At 53.7% G+C, this 17,102-nt stretch overlaps 1 protein-coding gene across 6 annotated transcripts; it reads right to left on the bottom strand.

Moving 5' to 3' along the window:
- Window positions 1-2,371: 2,371 nt before the first annotated feature.
- SUV39H1 (suppressor of variegation 3-9 homolog 1) lies at window positions 2,372-16,825 on the bottom strand. Of its 6 annotated transcripts, XM_032619150.1 has the most exons (6): window positions 14,545-16,825; window positions 12,277-12,422; window positions 10,096-10,758; window positions 4,851-4,997; window positions 4,639-4,768; window positions 2,372-3,898 (listed from the first exon to the last, which is right to left on the bottom strand). In XM_032619150.1, the coding sequence occupies exons 1-6, from the start codon at window positions 14,561-14,563 to the stop codon at window positions 3,765-3,767; spliced, it is 1,239 nt and encodes a 412-aa protein (XP_032475041.1). In that variant the 5' UTR covers window positions 14,564-16,825; the 3' UTR covers window positions 2,372-3,764. The 6 variants fall into 6 exon arrangements, 5 of the variants coding, with proteins under 5 accessions (XP_032475041.1, XP_032475040.1, XP_032475039.1 ...); XM_032619149.1 differs by lacking the exon at window positions 14,545-16,825 and having other exon boundaries at window positions 12,277-13,847; XR_004347982.1 differs by lacking the exon at window positions 14,545-16,825 and having other exon boundaries at window positions 3,764-3,898; window positions 4,204-4,768; window positions 12,277-13,847.
- Window positions 16,826-17,102: the final 277 nt, after the last annotated feature.

The raw sequence follows: 17,102 nt of genomic DNA, 5'->3' as shown, positions 1-17,102 counted from the left end.
AAGATTTGTTAACTCTGAGTATTTTGGTGTTGTATGTCTGACATGTGAGGTCTCTGGCCTGTTTGTGGGTCTACTTTCCAGGCTGTGAGGTTAATGAACTCTATGGGGGTTTCTGTCCCAGAATGTGAGGTGCTTGTGAGTGGGCACACGTAGCCAGGATGTGCTGTGTCTGAGCCGTTTTTGTGCCTCCATGATGCGAGGTCCCCAAGCTGTTGTGGGTCTGTGTCCCAGTTATGAGGTCTCTCTGCCATTTGTGGCAGACTTTGCCCAGGTTTGTGAGGTTTCTGGGCTGTTTGGTGATCTGTGTCCATAAAGGTCAGGTATCTGAAATCTTTCTGGATATGAGTACAAAGTGCAAATTCCCTGAGTGGTTTTGAGGTCTGAGTCCAAGGTGTGCTATTTCTCAGTCGTTTGCGGGTCTGTGATTTTTGCTGGGGATGTTAGCCTAGGATGTGAGGTTTCTAAGCTGTTTGGGGTCTGTGTCCAGGACGTGTGACCTCAGAGTTATCTGGGGTCTGTATCACAGGACCTGAAGTCTAGAAGCTGTGTAAAGGATTCATGTCCAGATCTTCAGATCTCTGAGCTCTTCTGTGAACTAGAATGTGAGGCCTTTGAGCTGTTTGGGGGTCTGTCTTAGTGTCTGAAGGCTCTATTTGGGGGAAATCTGTGTTCAGTACGTGACATCTCTGAACAGGAATCTGTCGAGAGTGTGACGTTGCTGAGCTGGGTTAGGTCCCGTGTCCCAGCGGATGTGATTTTGGTGCTGTCTAGCATCATGTTCGTGTCGTGAGGTCTCTCAGCTGTCTGGTGGTCTGAGAAGAGGGTCTGAGGTCTCTGAACCATTTCTCCAGCTTTACCCAAGTTTGTAAGTTCTTCAAGAAGTTGGTGGGTCTTTATCACCAGCTGTGAAGTCTCTGAGCTTTGTGGGGGCCTGTAGTCAGAATTTCAGGTCTCTGAACTCTTTGGGTATGTATGTGGGTTGCAAAGCGTGAGGTCTCTGAAATGCTTGGTAGTCTTTCCTAGGATGCCCTGACTCTGAACTGTTTAGGGGTCTGTGTCAGAAGGTGTGAGGTCGCTGAACCACGTATAGATCTGTTTCCCAGAGTCGGAATTCTCTGAACTGCGTCTGTTTCTGGGCTCTGAGATCTCTAAGCTCTTTGGGGTCTGTGTTCAAGACTTGAGTCTGAGTTGTTTGCGGCACTGTGTTCTAGGGAGCAAGGGCTCTGGGGTGTTTAGTGCTCTGTGTTCCAGGGTGTCTCAGCAACTTGGGGGGTCCATGTCTAAGGTATGAGGTTTTGGAATAACTTAGGGATCTGTGTTCAGAGTATGAAGCCTCTCGGGTGTTTGGGCAGTCCATGTCTGGGGTGTCACATCTCAGCTGTTTTTGGGGGGGCGTTATCTGAGGCTGTGAGGCCTCTGGGCAGCTTGGGACTCGATGATCAGGGTGTGAAGGCTCCAAATAGCTTGGGGAGCAGTATTCCAGATTGTGAGGTATTTGAGATGTTTGTGCATCTCTAGCCCATGAATCCAGTGCAGTGTACGAGGCAGCATCTGAGGTATCGGAGTTCTTTGGAGGTCTGTGTCCCCTGGCTTCAGTGCAGCCTCAGTGATGTGGGGTTTGTGTCTAGGTATGAGATTGCTGAGCTGTAGGGAGATGTATGTCCCAGGGTGTGAGGTCCCTGAGGTTTGGGGCCAATATCCAATGTATAAGGTCTATGAGCTGTTTGGAGGCTCATGCCCTAGGTGTCCTGAGGTCTCTGAGCTGTTGAGAATTCTGTCACCTGTGTGTGAGGTCTTTGAAATATTTGGGTATGTGCCACAGCATGTGCAGTCTCTGAGCAAAACCAAAGGGCACTGGCTCACGTTCAGGTTGAGGGGTGATAAAAACAAGTACATATACTTGAAACGCCATCTCGTTGTTATCTGCTCTATACCCTGGCACGTATAGGTACTCAATAAATATTTGCAGAAAAACCTTCCCCCAGCACACAAACTTTTCTCTTTGAATGCAGTAGGCAGGCTTTGGGCTCAAAACTTTGAAGAGCAGGGAGGATCCAGCTAGAATTGTGTCATATTTCTGTATCTATCTCCACTGTATTTCTCTGGGTTTTTTTTATGGCCAGTGATAATGGTTTGTCCATTTAAACAGCAATGGATTTAGTTTGCTTTTTCAGTGCATTATAAAATTTAAGTATAAAGCAAGCTTATTTTAGGTCAGGATGTTATGTAGACGACGGTGCAAGTGGTGCACTGTGGGGAGTGTTAGTCAAATGGCTGAGGTTGGAGGACCGCGTTCCTGGGCGCCCCCGGCTCCCAGCCTCTCATCTCCCCAACCCCCACCTACACAAGGTCTTCAATCCCCACACCTTGGTTTGTTCAGTCAGTAATTTGTTTTATTGATGCCCATCCCAGGCTGGGTAGGGCTGAGGGATATACAAGAGAAGAATCAGATTCAGTCCACGCCTGAAGGTCAGTCTGGGGTGAGGAGCACGGACACACCGACGGACATACAAACGGACACACAGATCTGGTGGCAGGGCACACAATGTCACGTAGGGACACTACGCACAGGTAGTCAGGGAAGGCTTCCTAGAGAAGACCTCACAGGGGAAGCAAGGGGCGAGGCAGCCATCAGAGCCTTCACCTTTTGTACATTTGTGGGCAGGTAACTTTTGAGACCAGTGGACCCAAGGTGAGCACAAAGGGCCAGGGCTGGGAGACAGCAGAGGCTCCCCTCGCCTCACCACACCCTCGTGGGTAAACCATCCCCACCCCCATTCTTGGCCTGCGCTTTGCCTTCTGCCACATGGGCCCGTTCCTGGGATCCACCTCCATTGTTTCCAAGGCTTCCCTGAGACAATCCACATGGACCAGGTGCTCTGCCCAGTGCCTGGCACCTCATCAGCACCCCATCAATGCACATTTTGTCCTAAGTGCTATCTACAGCCTAGCCAGGTCTCAGTTCCAGCTCTGGGTACTCCCAGCAGTCGTCGCACCCTTTGAGCTCCTGAGAGCCCTGGGCACCTTCTATGTACTCCCAAAGGCAAAGCTCAGTCCCAGCCCACCTTAAGGGCTGGGAAAGTCTGGACTGCCTTTCACTGGCCAACAGGCCATGGGCATCCACTGTCCTTCCAGTGGCATGTGGGTGTCCACTTCTCAGACGCACAGCCCTGAAAAAGAGACCCTATGGCTCTTAGGCCGACACTAGGAGCATGCAAGCATAAGCAGGAACCAGCCTCAGACCCCAGCCTTGGAGACCCCCTTTCTTTCACTAGCACAACGTTTCTGTGGTAGGGGAGACGAGTGGGCTGGGAACCCTGGGCTCTGGTATCAGCCTGTCCTGGGGCCGCTTCCCCACACCCTTGGGGCAGTGGGGAGAGGGCCTGCAACAGACCCCTCAAGCTCCAGGCAGAAGCAGGTGCAAAAACAAACGTCTTTCTATTCTGGGTCTGGGCTGGGGCTCAGCCCTTGGACCTCCTTGCTAGGCGATGAAATCCCAAATGCAGAAAGTCCTGGTGCTGAAAAATCACTTCCGAAGGTGGGCAGGGGTAAGTGCAACCCACGGATGGGGCTGGGACAGGGAGAGGGAACTCCTGTAGTCTGTCCTCTCCATGGCCCCGCAGCGCCGAGCATGGGGCAGGTGGGGGCAGGCAGAGGCAGGCAGGAGGCCCTGGCAGTCGTTCCTCAACAGGAGGGCAGCAGTGGGTGGGTGGGGTACGCATATTTAGGCCCCCATGGTCAGTCTGGCCTCAGACTTCAAAGGGCTAGAAGAGGTATTTGCGGCAGGATTCAGTCCCACACTTGCATTCAATACGGACCCGCTTCTTGGGGGAGCCGGGGAGCCCGGCCAGGCCAAAGTTGGAGTCCATGCGGGTGCTCTCCATGTCCACGGGGTCCACTGTGGAGTCATAGCCGGGGGTGGGGGGGTACTTGTTAGATAGAAGGCCTAGATGAAGTTGTCCCACTGCCCTTTTTACCACGGGACCCAGGGATCTTAGGGGCTGGAAGCAGGTCTGAGGTCTGGGTCAGGAAGGGGTCATGGGGTTGGTGGTTTCAGGCAAGGGCCAGGGCTTAGCACTAGACGGGTGTTCAGGTATTAGGAAGATGGCCAGGGATTGGGGGTTCTTGGAGGAGGGGTGTCAGGGAGCTGTCAGGGGCAACCAAGAGGGTTGTGTCAGGCAGGGGTCAGGAATGGAGGGTCACCTGGGCATCCAGAGGGGCATCTGAACTCTCCTGCCAAAGATCCCCCCTCGAGTGTCTCAGAGGTGGCTAGTTGGTCAAGAAGGGGACTGGTTGGAGGCCACAAGGGTGTCCAGAGGCTTAGAACGAGGAAGGCCAAAGGGGGTTAGGAGCAGGGAGGGTTGGGGGACTGGGGAAATTCAGACAAGATTGGAGTCAGGAGGAGTGTCATAACTGTTGAGCCAAACATCCTCCCCCGGGAGCCCTGGGAGAAGGTGGCATGAGTGTATCAGAATTGGGGTCCAGTGGCTGGGAATGAAGGGACCCCCAAAGGGTAGGCAGGGGTCCAGGAGTCCAGATATGAGACTGGGAGTAAGAGCATCTTAAAGTTCCTTGGGGAAGGGTCCTTGTGCCCCACGTCATCGTGTGTCCCTGCCCGCGGTCCCCTGCCACCCCCACCTTGCATGTTGTAATCGAAGGTAAGCTCCTCGCCTGCCCGGATGGTTCTTGTGGCAAAGAAAGCAATGCGGGGCAGCCGCTCATCAAGGTTGTCTATGAAGACGTTGTACACCTGGAGGTTGGGGTCACACTGGGCAAAAAAGAACAGTGGGAGGGTGAGGAGGGGCCCAGCCTGCTCCTCCCGACCCCCCGCCCGCCTTCGGGGTACCCACACTGTGGTTGACAAAATGGGAGATGTTGCCGTAATAGGCGGCGTCCACGGTGTACACATCCTCCACGTAGTCCAGGTCGAAGAGGTAGGTGGCGCCCTGGCGGTCGTAGATCTGGCCCCGCCGCTCTGCCTCCTCTGAGGTAATGATCTGAGGAGAAGGCCACAGGGGAGGGGAGGTTGGCCAAGAAGGTTCAGGAAAGCCAGCACAGCTCCCGACCCCCTAGCATGGCCCCCCTGGAGGAGAACAAGGGAGCAAGGAGGCACCCGCACCCTGCGGCTGGCTCAGCGGGGCTGGGCGGTGTGGACACATGCGAGGCAGTGACGCACAGAGTGTGTCAGCCCTTCTCAGGCCTCTGGAGGGCACTGGGAGTCTCAACGGTAGGCGGAGGGCGGCCACAAGGTCCAGGAGTGATAGACAGAGGTCCTCATAGTGAGAGACCCATAGTAGGACATAGTGAGGGGACCCAGATCAAGGGTGAGAAAGAAAAAGACCCAGTACTCAACAGAGAGGGGTGGGGAGAGTGGGGGTGAGAGATGCTGACTGATCCAGGGCGAGAGAGCCTGAGGCGCTGCAGGATCCAGCTCTAGAGAAGCGAGCCAGTGCAGGGCGGTGCAGACAGCAAAAGGAACATGGAGAGTAAGCTGAAGAGAGAGGCCTGGGAAAAGGGAGACTGAGTGAATGAGAAAGGGACTCAGAAGAGAGAGCTAGAGGCAGAGAGTTAGAAACAGACAGAATCTTAATGCAAAAGATCCAGGTCCAGTAAAAAGGCCCAAGACCCCAAGGAGCCTGAGATCACAAAAAAAACACCAAGGCCAAAAACTCAAGAGATGGAAGAGGAAAGAAAGGGGACCAGAGCACAGGGTAGAGCACCTCGCTCAGCCCTGACACCGCACACTGCCAACAACTGGTATTTAAGACAGCAGTAGGCATTTCCTCCTCCCCAGATGGGTCTCCATCTGTCCTAGTAACTGGACCATTATCCTAGCCCAGCCTGTCCTTGCCTCCCAAATGCTGGTGATGGATTCCTCACCCCAGCCCCTGCCACACCCCATCCCTCCTCTCCATCCCTCATGTCCCCTCTTCTGGGCCCATGCCTCTGGGTGAGGTCCCATGGTAGCCAATATTGCCCCCTCCTCAGCCTGGGTGCCCCTAGACCAGGGCCGGCCTTGTTCTCCACTCCCAGGTTTCTGCCCGGCCCTCAGACACAAGTGCCAGCACAGTACACAGCAGACACACAGCAGATGCTCATTATTTGTATCCTGCTTTCTAGCTCGGAGACCTGACCTCTGTCCAGCAGTGGTCCTATAGGCAACTCAGGTACTCTCTTCTCGCCACACCCCTTATTCCTTCCTTCTCCCTTCATCAGAGACCCACTGCCCACCACCACCCTCCTGCCACACTGGGCATAAGCCCAAGACCCACCCGGGCCTCCTTCCTTGCTCATCCTCAAGCCAGCCAGTGACCTTGCTCTTCTTACTTCTGGTCTTGACCAGCCTCCGTTTTCTCTAGCCTCCTTCCTGCCTCCTCCACCATCACCTCCAGCCTCTGCTCCGTGCTGAATGCCAATCAACAACCCCCTTAGAAGACCAAGGCCTATCCCTCAGGCCACACTGCTCACTGCCCCATACTGCAGCTCCATTCCTTGAGGAACCTGGTTTCCCCCATACCCTCAATTTTTGTTTGTTCACTCATTCATTCAGTGGATTTTCATGAGGCCTACCCTGTGCCTGGTCCCAGTACTCAGGGGTTACAGTTGGGTTGGGGAGACACAGGAACCAGGCTTGGTCCTGGCCCTCAGGGGTCAATTTGGTGGGGAAGTCACAGGGACCAGGTCCAGTCTGGCCCATGTGGGTCACAATCTGTGGTAACATAGATGGACTCAGACACCCACAGTGCTTTAGAGTTTAAGGGGCAGTGGAAAAAAGATACACCATCAAAGCAAACTGCAGATCACACAAGGGCTTTGACCAGATTGAAAAGTGGGGACTCTCCTGAGGGACAAAACAGGAGCCACAGAAGCATTTTGAGGAAGAGTACATCAAGGTCAGTTTCCCTCCACCTCCCAGAGAACACATACTCTTCCTTGTGACATCAGCTCCCAAAGATGTCACTTCTCTGTGCAGCCTTCCTGAAGCTCCCAATTCCCACCCACCGCTGCCTTCAGAAGCCTGGGAATCAAAGGACAGCCTCTCCTGGGCTCATGAGCATACTGGGTGGTGTCTGGGCCAGCTTTTCCCTTTGGGCCCCTCCCCAACCAGAGGGAATGCCCACCTCCTCCCCAGTCTCCATCTTCCTGCCTGTTCTGCCCCTACCTGCTCCCCCAGTCTCCCCAGGAGTGAGTCACACTGCAAACCCTGCAGGGCACAAACGGTTCCTTCTCTCTGTCTTCTTTTCATTCCCACTCCGTAAGGGGTGGTCCATCCTGAAAACTTGAGAACAAATCAGTCCATTTCCCTGCTCCCCAGCAATTCTCTGGAGTGACTGGGGAAGACAGATGGGCTAGAAGCTGGCAGCCGGGAAAGGGTTTTGATGGGAATGGGAACCAGAAGACTCAGAGTCCAGTTGCTGCTCTGCCCCGTCCCGGATATGGGATCCTGAATGTTCTCTCCCTGCCCGTTTCCTCAGCCAAACCCCCCTCCCAAATCCAAAAAACAACACTCCACCAGGTTTGGCAGCACACGAGTTTTAGACATTTGGGCTTTTTTACCCACTTTACTAGCTTGGTGACTGAGCACTTTACTATACCTCTCTGGGCCTCAGTTTTCTCATCTGTCGAATGGAGATGACAGTGACAATCATCCCAACCTGATAGGGGTGTTGTCAAAATCCAACAGGATCAGAGATGTGAGAGGGATTTCTGTTTGTTTTTGTGTTAGGAGTGGTTATGAGTACCGTAGCTTGTCAAAATCTAACAGGCTCCCTGATTTTGTGCGCCCTTTCCCAAGAAAGGAAAAACTGCTGCTAATTAAATGATGATATGCCATCATTTAATTAAACTAAAGCGAGACTCACTTTCATTTCAGAGTTGTTAAAATATGAAGAAAGTGTGTGTTTCAGAATTAATAAAACAGGCTATGTTCTCTGCTGGGTGAGGGTGGAGATGTTCTGACAGAACGTGGAAGGGCAGCTCACGTGGAGGGGCTGTCAGTGCAGAGGTGGAGAGTGAACGGAGGTCCAGATTGGAGGAGGACAGTGTGGTGAACGGGTCGGGGATATGCCCTTGATAACACCCGGTAGGACAGCACCGCAGGGTCCCCAGAAACCGCCATGTTTACAGCGTGGAGGAATAAGGACACTAAGGAAGAATGGTGGGAAAAGTATTGGGCCCAGGGGACCTTGGGGTGCCAGTGAGGTGAAGACTCTTCCTCCTCCTTGCCTGTCAGGATTCTCCTGTGCTGTTGACAGCTCCTCCAAAGACTGTCAGTGCAGTGAAGCTAGGGATACCCACTGCTCTGGACTTCCTCTACGACTGTTGACTCCTGTGGGTATGGACACCTCATCCCCTGCACTGCTAACATAGCTCTGGGGTGTGACATCTCTTCCACACTGTCACTGTCCCTCTAAGGTCTGGACATCTCCACCAGAGTGTCAGGGCGCTGAGGGTGTGGACACTTCCTCCAGGCTGTCAGAGTCTCTTAGGTGTAGACCTGAGCTCCTTCAGACTGTCACTATCCCTCTGGAGTGAGGACACTTCACTTTCCTGAGTGTCAGGGCAGTGTGGGTGTGGACACTTCCTAAGTCAGACCGCCAGGGTCCTCTGGAGAGCCTGCTCTCTTCCTCAGGTCGTTCTGGGACATGGACACCTCTTCCTACAGATTGTCAGGACCCCCCCCCTTCTCTAGACTGTCAGGAACCCTCTGGGCTGTGGTCACCTCCTCCTTCCTCTAGACTGTCAGGTCCTTCAACATGTGGACATTTCCTCCACCCGACCACTGGGATTATCTGGGGTGTGGACATCTCCTTGTCCAGACTGTCAGGGTCCTCTGCAGTGTGGGCTGCTCTGCTTCTAGACGGTCTCTGCCCCGCTCCCAGCCCCGGGGGCTATGACCCTCTCTACTCTACAGTTCCTCAGAGCAGGAGCCTCTCCTCTTCATCAGTGTTATCACTACAGTGTAGACATCCTCAGGTGTGCGTCCCTTAGGCCAATTCTGTCACTTCCCAGCCATGTCATACCCCTAAGAGACCCACAGAAATACGGAGGTGTTTGGGGTTGTCATCGTGACAAGGCACACTCATGGATTTAAATGGTCAAGGTCCAGGGATGTTAAATGTTCCCCAATGCATGAGACGGTCCTACGTAACAAAGAACTGCCCCACTCCAAATGCCCACCACGTCCCATCTTAGAAGATGACACTTGCTGTTGCAGATACTTGCTAGTTATTCACCCAAATCCCTTTTCGTTTTCCACTTGGGCATATGGCTGAATCACACTTCACAGCTGCTTTGCACTGAGGTAAGGCCAGTGACTCGGTTCCAGCCAGTAGGTGCGGGCAGACATGATATGCACCACGTCCAGGCCTGGCCTCTTAGAAATCTCCCCTTCTGCAACCCCCAGCCTACTTGCCAGGCAATGCCGAGGATCAGAGGCGACTCTAAGGCATGGCACAGGCACAAGAGGGAAAGAACCTAGGTGGCCACGCCGTCGTGTGGAAGGATACGACCCAAATGCCCACACTGGTAGAGCAAACGGACTTATAGCATGCAAAGCCATTAAGATGTGGGGCTCGTCTGGTCCAGCGGCTAGCCTGCTGGACACAGCTCGCCTTTCCCCAGTGTCCTGCGCGGCTAAAAGAGGAGGTAGCCAACCTCCCCAAGGCATGTCTATGTCCTACTCCAGACTGTGTTCCTTTTGTGCAAATAAGTAAAAGGTGCTCCTTCTGGGTAGACACAGCTTGGTGATAAGCTGGACCCTCGTGAAATGAGAAGAGGAAGTGCCTTTTCAGGTGACGCAATCCTGTGCAGACCACACGGCCTGTTAAAAGGAACGCTGCCTGGATTTCAGTTCCCGCTTTCCTCTTTGCTAGGTACCCTTATGAAGTCAACCCAGTCTGGAGGTATTTCAACGTGCCTTTACCAGCTTGGAATACTCGCTCCTGCCAGGATGTCCCTCTCACACTCAGGTTAACCCCCTCAACACCTTTCCCACGGGGAAAGCAGGGAAGCTGCAGGCACACAGTGGGGAGAGCTCGGCGCGCACGGTGGGAACACACGTGGGGAGAGCTGCGCACAGCCCCGTCTCCCTACCTCTCCCACGTATTCCATGACGAAGCTGTTCTTGCGGATCTTCTCCAGCGTGCGGACACCCCAGCCACGTCCATCATCCGTGCGGAAGATGCAGAGGTCATAGCGGATGCCCTTCTGTACCACGCGGTTGGGGCAGTCATAGCCACAGCGGCAGCGGGAGTTGCACTCGTAGATGGGCAGCCCGGCTCGCAGGCGCACCTGGCCCTGGTCATTGTAGGCAAACTTGTGCAGCGATGCCCCAGGGCAACAGCCTCCAGCAGGTGCCCACAAACAGTCTTGGCACTCGCAGCCCACAGCCACCTGGTTGAGGGTGATGCCCTCACCGACACGGTACTCGTTGATGTACACGAAGGCCCGTGGGGGGCCATCCAGGTCCACCTCGTTCTCCACGGTGATGCGTCCCAGATGGCTGCGCTTGGCGTTGAGCTCCTGCTCCCAGCGCCGGAGCGCCCGCCTCTGCTTGGCCTTCTGCACCAGGTAGTTGGCCAGGCTTGGGTCCAGGTGCCGGGGTGGCTTTGACCGGTGGTGCCGCCGGAGCAGCTCCCTTTCCAAGTCCTTGTGAAACTGCTTGAGAATGCGCACACACTTGAGATTCTGCCGTGGCTCCCAGGTGCTCTCTGAGTCTGGGTACCCACGCCATTTTACCAGGTAATACTCCTGTTCCTGGGGGGTGGGGTGGGGAGGGATGAGGTCACTGTAAGTGATAGACGAGACCCTTGGGCCAGCCCTCATGGGACTTCCATCCCAACGCCTGTGGACAACACCCAAACTGTTCCCCCCGTTTCCTGGAATGACTCTGTGCAGTGGTTAAAAAGCATGGGCTCTAGAGTGAGGCTCACTGGGTTCAAATCCCTCGCTCCCGCTTACTATCTGTCTAAATCCCAACTTTTAATTTAATCTCCCAAACATATTCCCTCCCGCTAGCTGTTCAGTCCAGCTCTCCAAGTCATCCTTGACTCCTTTTTCTCACACTCCCCACATCCACTCTCAGGAAATCCTGTCAGCCCTGCCTTCAAGCTACATCCAGAATCCTACACTTCACACCTCTGTCACCGTCACCACCGTCATCGCTCGCCTGGAGTGCAGCAGCAGCCTCCTCACCTGTCCCCCTGCTTCCACCCTTGCCCCTACAGTCTGTTCTCCACACAGCAGCCAGAGGGATCTTTTCTTGCTGAGCGGCAGCTATAGGGTAGAGTTTAACTACACAGATTCTACTAGACAAATCCTGAAACTGCCGCTCCCTAGCAGTGTAAACTTAGGCAGTTATTTAACCTTGCTGGGCCTGTTTCTTCATCTGTAAATAAGAAAAAAAAAGCTGACATTTTTCTAGCATTCGTTATGTAGCAGGTACTGTTCTAAGCAACTTACATGTATTAACTAATCTAACCCTCACAACTCTATATGAGGTAGATACTACTAATTATACCCATTTTATAGATGAGGAAAATTAAGTACAGAGAATTTGGGTAAGTATCCCAGGGTTACAGAGCCAGGATCTGAACCCAAGCATGCTGGCTCCAGGCTGCTCTCTTAACCATCCTGCCATTACCTCCTCTGGCAACAATAACAGTTCCCATTTTGCAATATTGCTGGCAGGATTAAATGAGTTTCTTTTTTTCTTTTTTTTTTTTTTTTTTACAGTACGCGGGCCTCTCACTGCTGTGGCCTCTCCCGTTGCGGAGCACAGGCTCTGGAAGCGCAGGCTCAGCGGCCATGGCTCACGGGCCGAGCCGCTCCGCAGCATGTGGGATCTTCCCGGACCGGGGCACGAACCCGTGTCCCCTGCATCAGCAGGCGGACTCTCAACCACTGTGCCACAGGGGAAGCCCTAAATGAGTTTCTGAAAGGAAGTGCCTGGCAGGCAAAATGCTCAAAACCATTAGCTGTCGTTGTCTCCACTACTGGGCTCAACATCTCAATCTTTGCAATTGGTTTGTATTCCTAGGGAGGTGGGAGGAGAGATTTATCTGGGGATTCATTCTGGCTCCTGCCCCTCTCGGAAAGCCACTTAGTTTTCCCACCTGTAAAATGGAGATGATAAGAGGGCCTACTAATCCTACTTTTTTAAGATCAGAGGAGAAAATTACTTTTGGAAACAGATGTGGGTAATTGGGGGTAAGGGGGCAGGAAGCCAGCTTCCTTGAGTCACCCCTGCCCCGGCCATGGTCACCCCAGACTCACGCGGATCTTTTTGTAATCGCACAGGTACTCGACTTCAAAGTCATAGAGATTCCTCTTGGAGATGCCAAGGGCAGGGCAGGAAAGTTTGGCCAGGCGGCACAGGTCCTGTAGCTGATTCCAAGAAGACTTGCAACACACACTGCAGCCTAGAACAAAGGGGGCCATGAAGGAACTATTGCTGGGCATCCTGGCAAGGCCAGGGGTCAAAGAGGACCCCAAATCTTCCCTGGGACTTCCAAAGGACTACCTCAGAGTCAGTGAAATTTAATCCACAGGCCTTCCCAATGCTAAGACCCTTCTACAACAAAAATGTGCCACTCCCATCTACCCCAATGCTCACTGTCCAAGGCTTTCCCTGGAGCAGCAGACTTCCAAGTGGGATCTGCTGCATGGATTGTCCTAAAGGAATCTATTCCCAGAGCTTCCAGCTCCCTCTATACCATTCCTTAAACTGCCTGCAAACCTGCCTGGAGTTCAAGACCTAATCATCCTTCTCCCCACTTTGCAAAAGAAAGAGAACAACCCCCTCCATCTCAGTAGGGTGCATTTCTCCAAGGTGTGTGGGTAGGGATGGGATTAAAACCTCCAGGGCACCAAACAAAGGCATAACTAGAAAGACTGGTCCATAATCCTTTATCTGAAGCTCCTGGGGCCAGATGTTTTGAAATCCAAATTTCTTTTTTAGATTTTACAAGTGCAGTTCTAGGTATATCCCATACATTCCCTAACACACCCCTAGTGTGGTCAGGACATCAACACATAATCAAATACATTAATAGTTCTGTAGCAAAAGTCTGAATTTTCACAAACATAGGAGAAATAAAGCTGCAAGATAGTGGCATTGAACAGTCCCTCCATCTAGCCTAGTTTTACCACTAAATGATACCAAATTTAAGTTTTCAGGGCTTTTTGGATTTAAGAATTATGAATAAGAGATTGTGGAGTGGTATTAGATTACAGGAAGCTTCCCCAAATGGTTAGTGCAGGTGCCTTAAACCCACAAGGTATATTTTTTCACACTGCATTTTGATTTTCTCTGTCTCATCCACATTTCTGTGAAAGGTAAAGCTGGCCCAAAGGGGTGTGCTCTGAATTCGAGAACAGACAGAACAATATAGGTTAGTGACAGCAATTATTTTAAATATACCTGGAATGTTTTGGGGGGCTACCAAAAGTTTTCAGGACACACAGATTTTTTTACTTAAAAAGGCTTCTTTCGGTTCAAGGCATATTCTTAATTACTGTGCTTTAGAAGCCATTTTATCAAATCATTTCACAAAACCCTTATTCCAAATATAATCAGTCAGTCCTTATCCTATTTCATCTTTTTAAAATGTTTAATATTTTCTACCTTCCATTACAAAAACCAAACATTTAAACTCATGATGAAATACTCTAGATGTCAACCTACAAATGTACAAGAGCTCTGCAAAATTATTACGTGTGCATTTCCCCCCCTCCACTTAGGCAGGCCTAGTGGAGACTCGGCCTGTACCCACGCCTTCCTTTCCCTGTGATGCCTCTCCCTTTCAAACCCTTAACTTGCTTTTGAAGCCCCGCTAACGTGGTCCCAACTCACATCAGCTGCTGTCTCCGCACTGACCACAGATGGACTCTCCTACTCTCAGAGCTCCCCCTCACACCTGTGGAACCCATCCTCCCCGCAGCTTCCCTCACCCAGAGGGGCCCACCTTCCCCAACACACTGAGTCACCCCTCCTTCCCCGCGCATGGGGGAGTCCAGCTCTCCCATTAGGGAAGCCCCCTTCCCCTCTTCCTGGGCGAGCCCTCTCTGCCGCAAACCCCTCCCCCACCACGCTGCGAGGAGATACCCTCCCCCAGAAGAGTCCCCCGTCCCCTAACTCTGAAAAGGAGGTCCGTCCCCTTCCCTCCCCTCCCCTTCCGGCGTCTCGCGTGGACACCAAGAGGGTAACGGTCACCGGCGGCCAATTTTCCCGCGCGCGGGCGCGGCCTCCCAGACAAACCCCCGTGCGTGCGCGCGCCGTCCGGTCGCGACCTGCGGCGCGCGCCCCTCCCGTGTCCCCACTTAGCCCCTTGCCCGCCGCGTTCGGAGGCACGCGCCCCCTCCCCTCAGCCCCGCCCAGCCCCGCGCGCCAGGCCCGCGCGCCCCGAGCTCCAGCCTTTCGGCGCCGAGCTTCCGGCTCCCGACCCCGTGGCCTCGGACGCCGGGGCCCCGAGCCAGCGACGCCACCCCTCCAGCCCACCCGGCCCGGCCAGCGGGCCCGCGTCGCTGCCGCCACTGCTTCACCTTTTAAATTTTCCGCCATCTTTCCCCACGGCTAACTACATTCGGGCCTAACCGGCCTCGCGAGAGGAGAGCTCGCGCGGGCGTGGCCGAGAACGCGCAGCCTATTGGCCGCGCCGCGCCGCGAGCAGCGCCCGCGCGGACCAACCGGCGAGCCGTGACCGGATCCCTCCCCGCCTCCCGGCTCGGTCCAGAAGGCGGGTGCTCGCCGGCGCTTTCCCAGAGTGCGTCTGGGAGGCGGAGGCGGCGGCGTTGGCAGCTGAGGTTGCCGGAGGTCCTGCCCGTAAGCCGGTCTGTCTGTCACACTGTCAGCCAATCACGTTGTCAGCCAGCTGCACTGGGGGATTCTCCGTCCTGTCAGACCCCCAATTACCGCCGTCAGTCCGTCACCACATTTTAACCCCAAGCAGGCCGTGACTCCCCAGGTGGATTACCTCCACATACAGCTTGCTCAGTCAGTCACCCGACTCAAATCAGACAATCACCACGACCACTGTCTCATCAGACCTCCGCCCCCCATTCACGCTGTCAGTCTGTCAATAGCAGCATCCATTCGTGCCCTCGGGCCAGCTGCGAGGCCCTCAAGGCAGACACACGGCTCTGACAACAGCTACGTTACTCGCTGCTCGTCAGCCAGCCTGTCATTTCCTTAGACTGTCCCTTCATCGCACCGACAGTCGGTCCAGCAGCCGGGCTCTCTATCTACCCTAGCTCTGGGAGTAGCTCCGAATCCCCTGGGGAGAATCATCTCACCACCGCCCAGGAAGCCACAGCAGCCAGCCGGGCCCTCGGGCTGGCTGTGATTATGTCAGGACAGGCTGTCATTGTCAGCATCTAATGTAGCCCTGGCAGTCACGCTCTCCACTGTCAGTTGGTCACTCTGTAATTCCCTCAGGTTCCTCCTCATTCACACCATGATCAGGCACTTTATTCCCTCAGAGCACGTAGTCACAGCAGCTAAAGCCTCCAGGCAACCTGTTAGTCGTCAACAATCTGTCATTTCTCAGGCAAGGCATGCCCCCCATTGGTCGGTCAGTCAGCAGCCTCTGACCCCGGGGCCCTCTTGGAGTGGCTGTGATTCTATCCGTGGAAAGCCATGGGGTCAGGCAGCTATACTCATCTTTCAGTGGGTCAGCTGGTCTGTGACTCGTTCAGTCTGCCCCTCATATCAGTCAGCCAGGTAGCCATTCTCAGCATCCGACTGGCCACACGGTCTGTCGAGCATGCTGTGATTTGGTCAGGATAGACAGTCAGTCACCAGATACAGTTGCCTATCAGGCGGCCACAGATCTGTCCATCAGTCAGCCTGAAATTCCCTCAGGGTAGATCTCCTTTACACATCGCCAGACAGTGTAACATCCAGACAGCCCCTCGGGCTGGGTGTGATTCCTAGCAAGTCAGCCATTTGCAACATCCCGCCACCGAGGCAGGCAGCAACAGCGTGGATCATCAGTCAGCCAGCCTGTAAGTCCCTCAGGAGGCTGCCCATCTTTTGCACCATCAGGTCACCAGCCCCAGCCTGTCCCAGGCGGGCTGTAATTCAGTTCGATTTTCAGTAGCTCACAGTGTCAGGAAACTGCACTGTCATTTCCTCAAATTGCCCCTCTCCCTGTCAGTCCATGAGTTATGTAGTCAACCAAACGGTTATACAGTTAACCAAACGGTTATTCTGTGCCTGCCAGTCCAGCTGTGCACCGGTTGGAGAAATGGCTGGTCAGGCTGAGGTTCCATTAGTCCCTGCTTGCCGTGAGTGGAACAGTTAACAGTGAAGTCCCACCATAGATTCCCCTTCCCTCCCTTATTCCTCCTAGAACAGAGTCCAGTGCTGGTCCTCACATGCCCCCAGTCTCCCCCGGCAGGCAGGACCCTCCCAATCCCAGGAGTCCAGGAGGCTTGTCCAACCCATGAAAGTGGTTTAAGGCATGACCTCTTTCTGCCTGAATCTGGGGGAAAATGTAGAGGTTTATGGGTATTGGGAAGCATCCCTTGGTCTTCCCCAAACAGTACAGTGTAGTGGGTAAAGGCTTGGATTCTAGAGCCCAAGTACCTGGGTTCAATCCCAGCTCCACCATTTACTAAAGTGTGTGACCTTAGGCAGTTTCTGCATCTGTAAAACCTCGGATGAATGACCTTGGGTGGGCATCTCCTACTCATCTAGAAAATGAATCTTTCTGGGGCTTCCCTGGTGGTGCAGTGGTTAAGAATCCTCCTGCCAGTGCAGAGGACACAGGTTTGAGCCCTGGTCTGGGAAGATCCCACATGCCGTGGAGCAACTAAACCCGTGCCCCACAACTACTGAGCCTGCACTCTGGAGCCCGTGAGCCACAACTACTGAGCCCACGTGTCACAACTACTGAGCCCACGTGCCACAACTACTGAAGCCCGCGTGCCTAGAGCCTGTGCTCTGCAACAAGAGAAGCCACTGCAATGAGAAGCCTGTGCACTGCAATGAAGAGTAGCCCCTGCTCGCCGCAACTAGAGAAAGCCCGCGCACAGCAACGAAGACCCAACCCAGTCAAAAATAAAATAAATACAATAAATAAATTTATAAAAAAAAAGAA

This window comes from Phocoena sinus, chromosome X, assembly GCF_008692025.1.
Source record: "Phocoena sinus isolate mPhoSin1 chromosome X, mPhoSin1.pri, whole genome shotgun sequence".
Classification (NCBI taxonomy): Eukaryota; Metazoa; Chordata; class Mammalia; order Artiodactyla; family Phocoenidae; genus Phocoena; species Phocoena sinus.
Note: the sequence above shows the minus strand (reverse complement) of the source record. Positions and strands in the feature narration are given on the sequence as shown.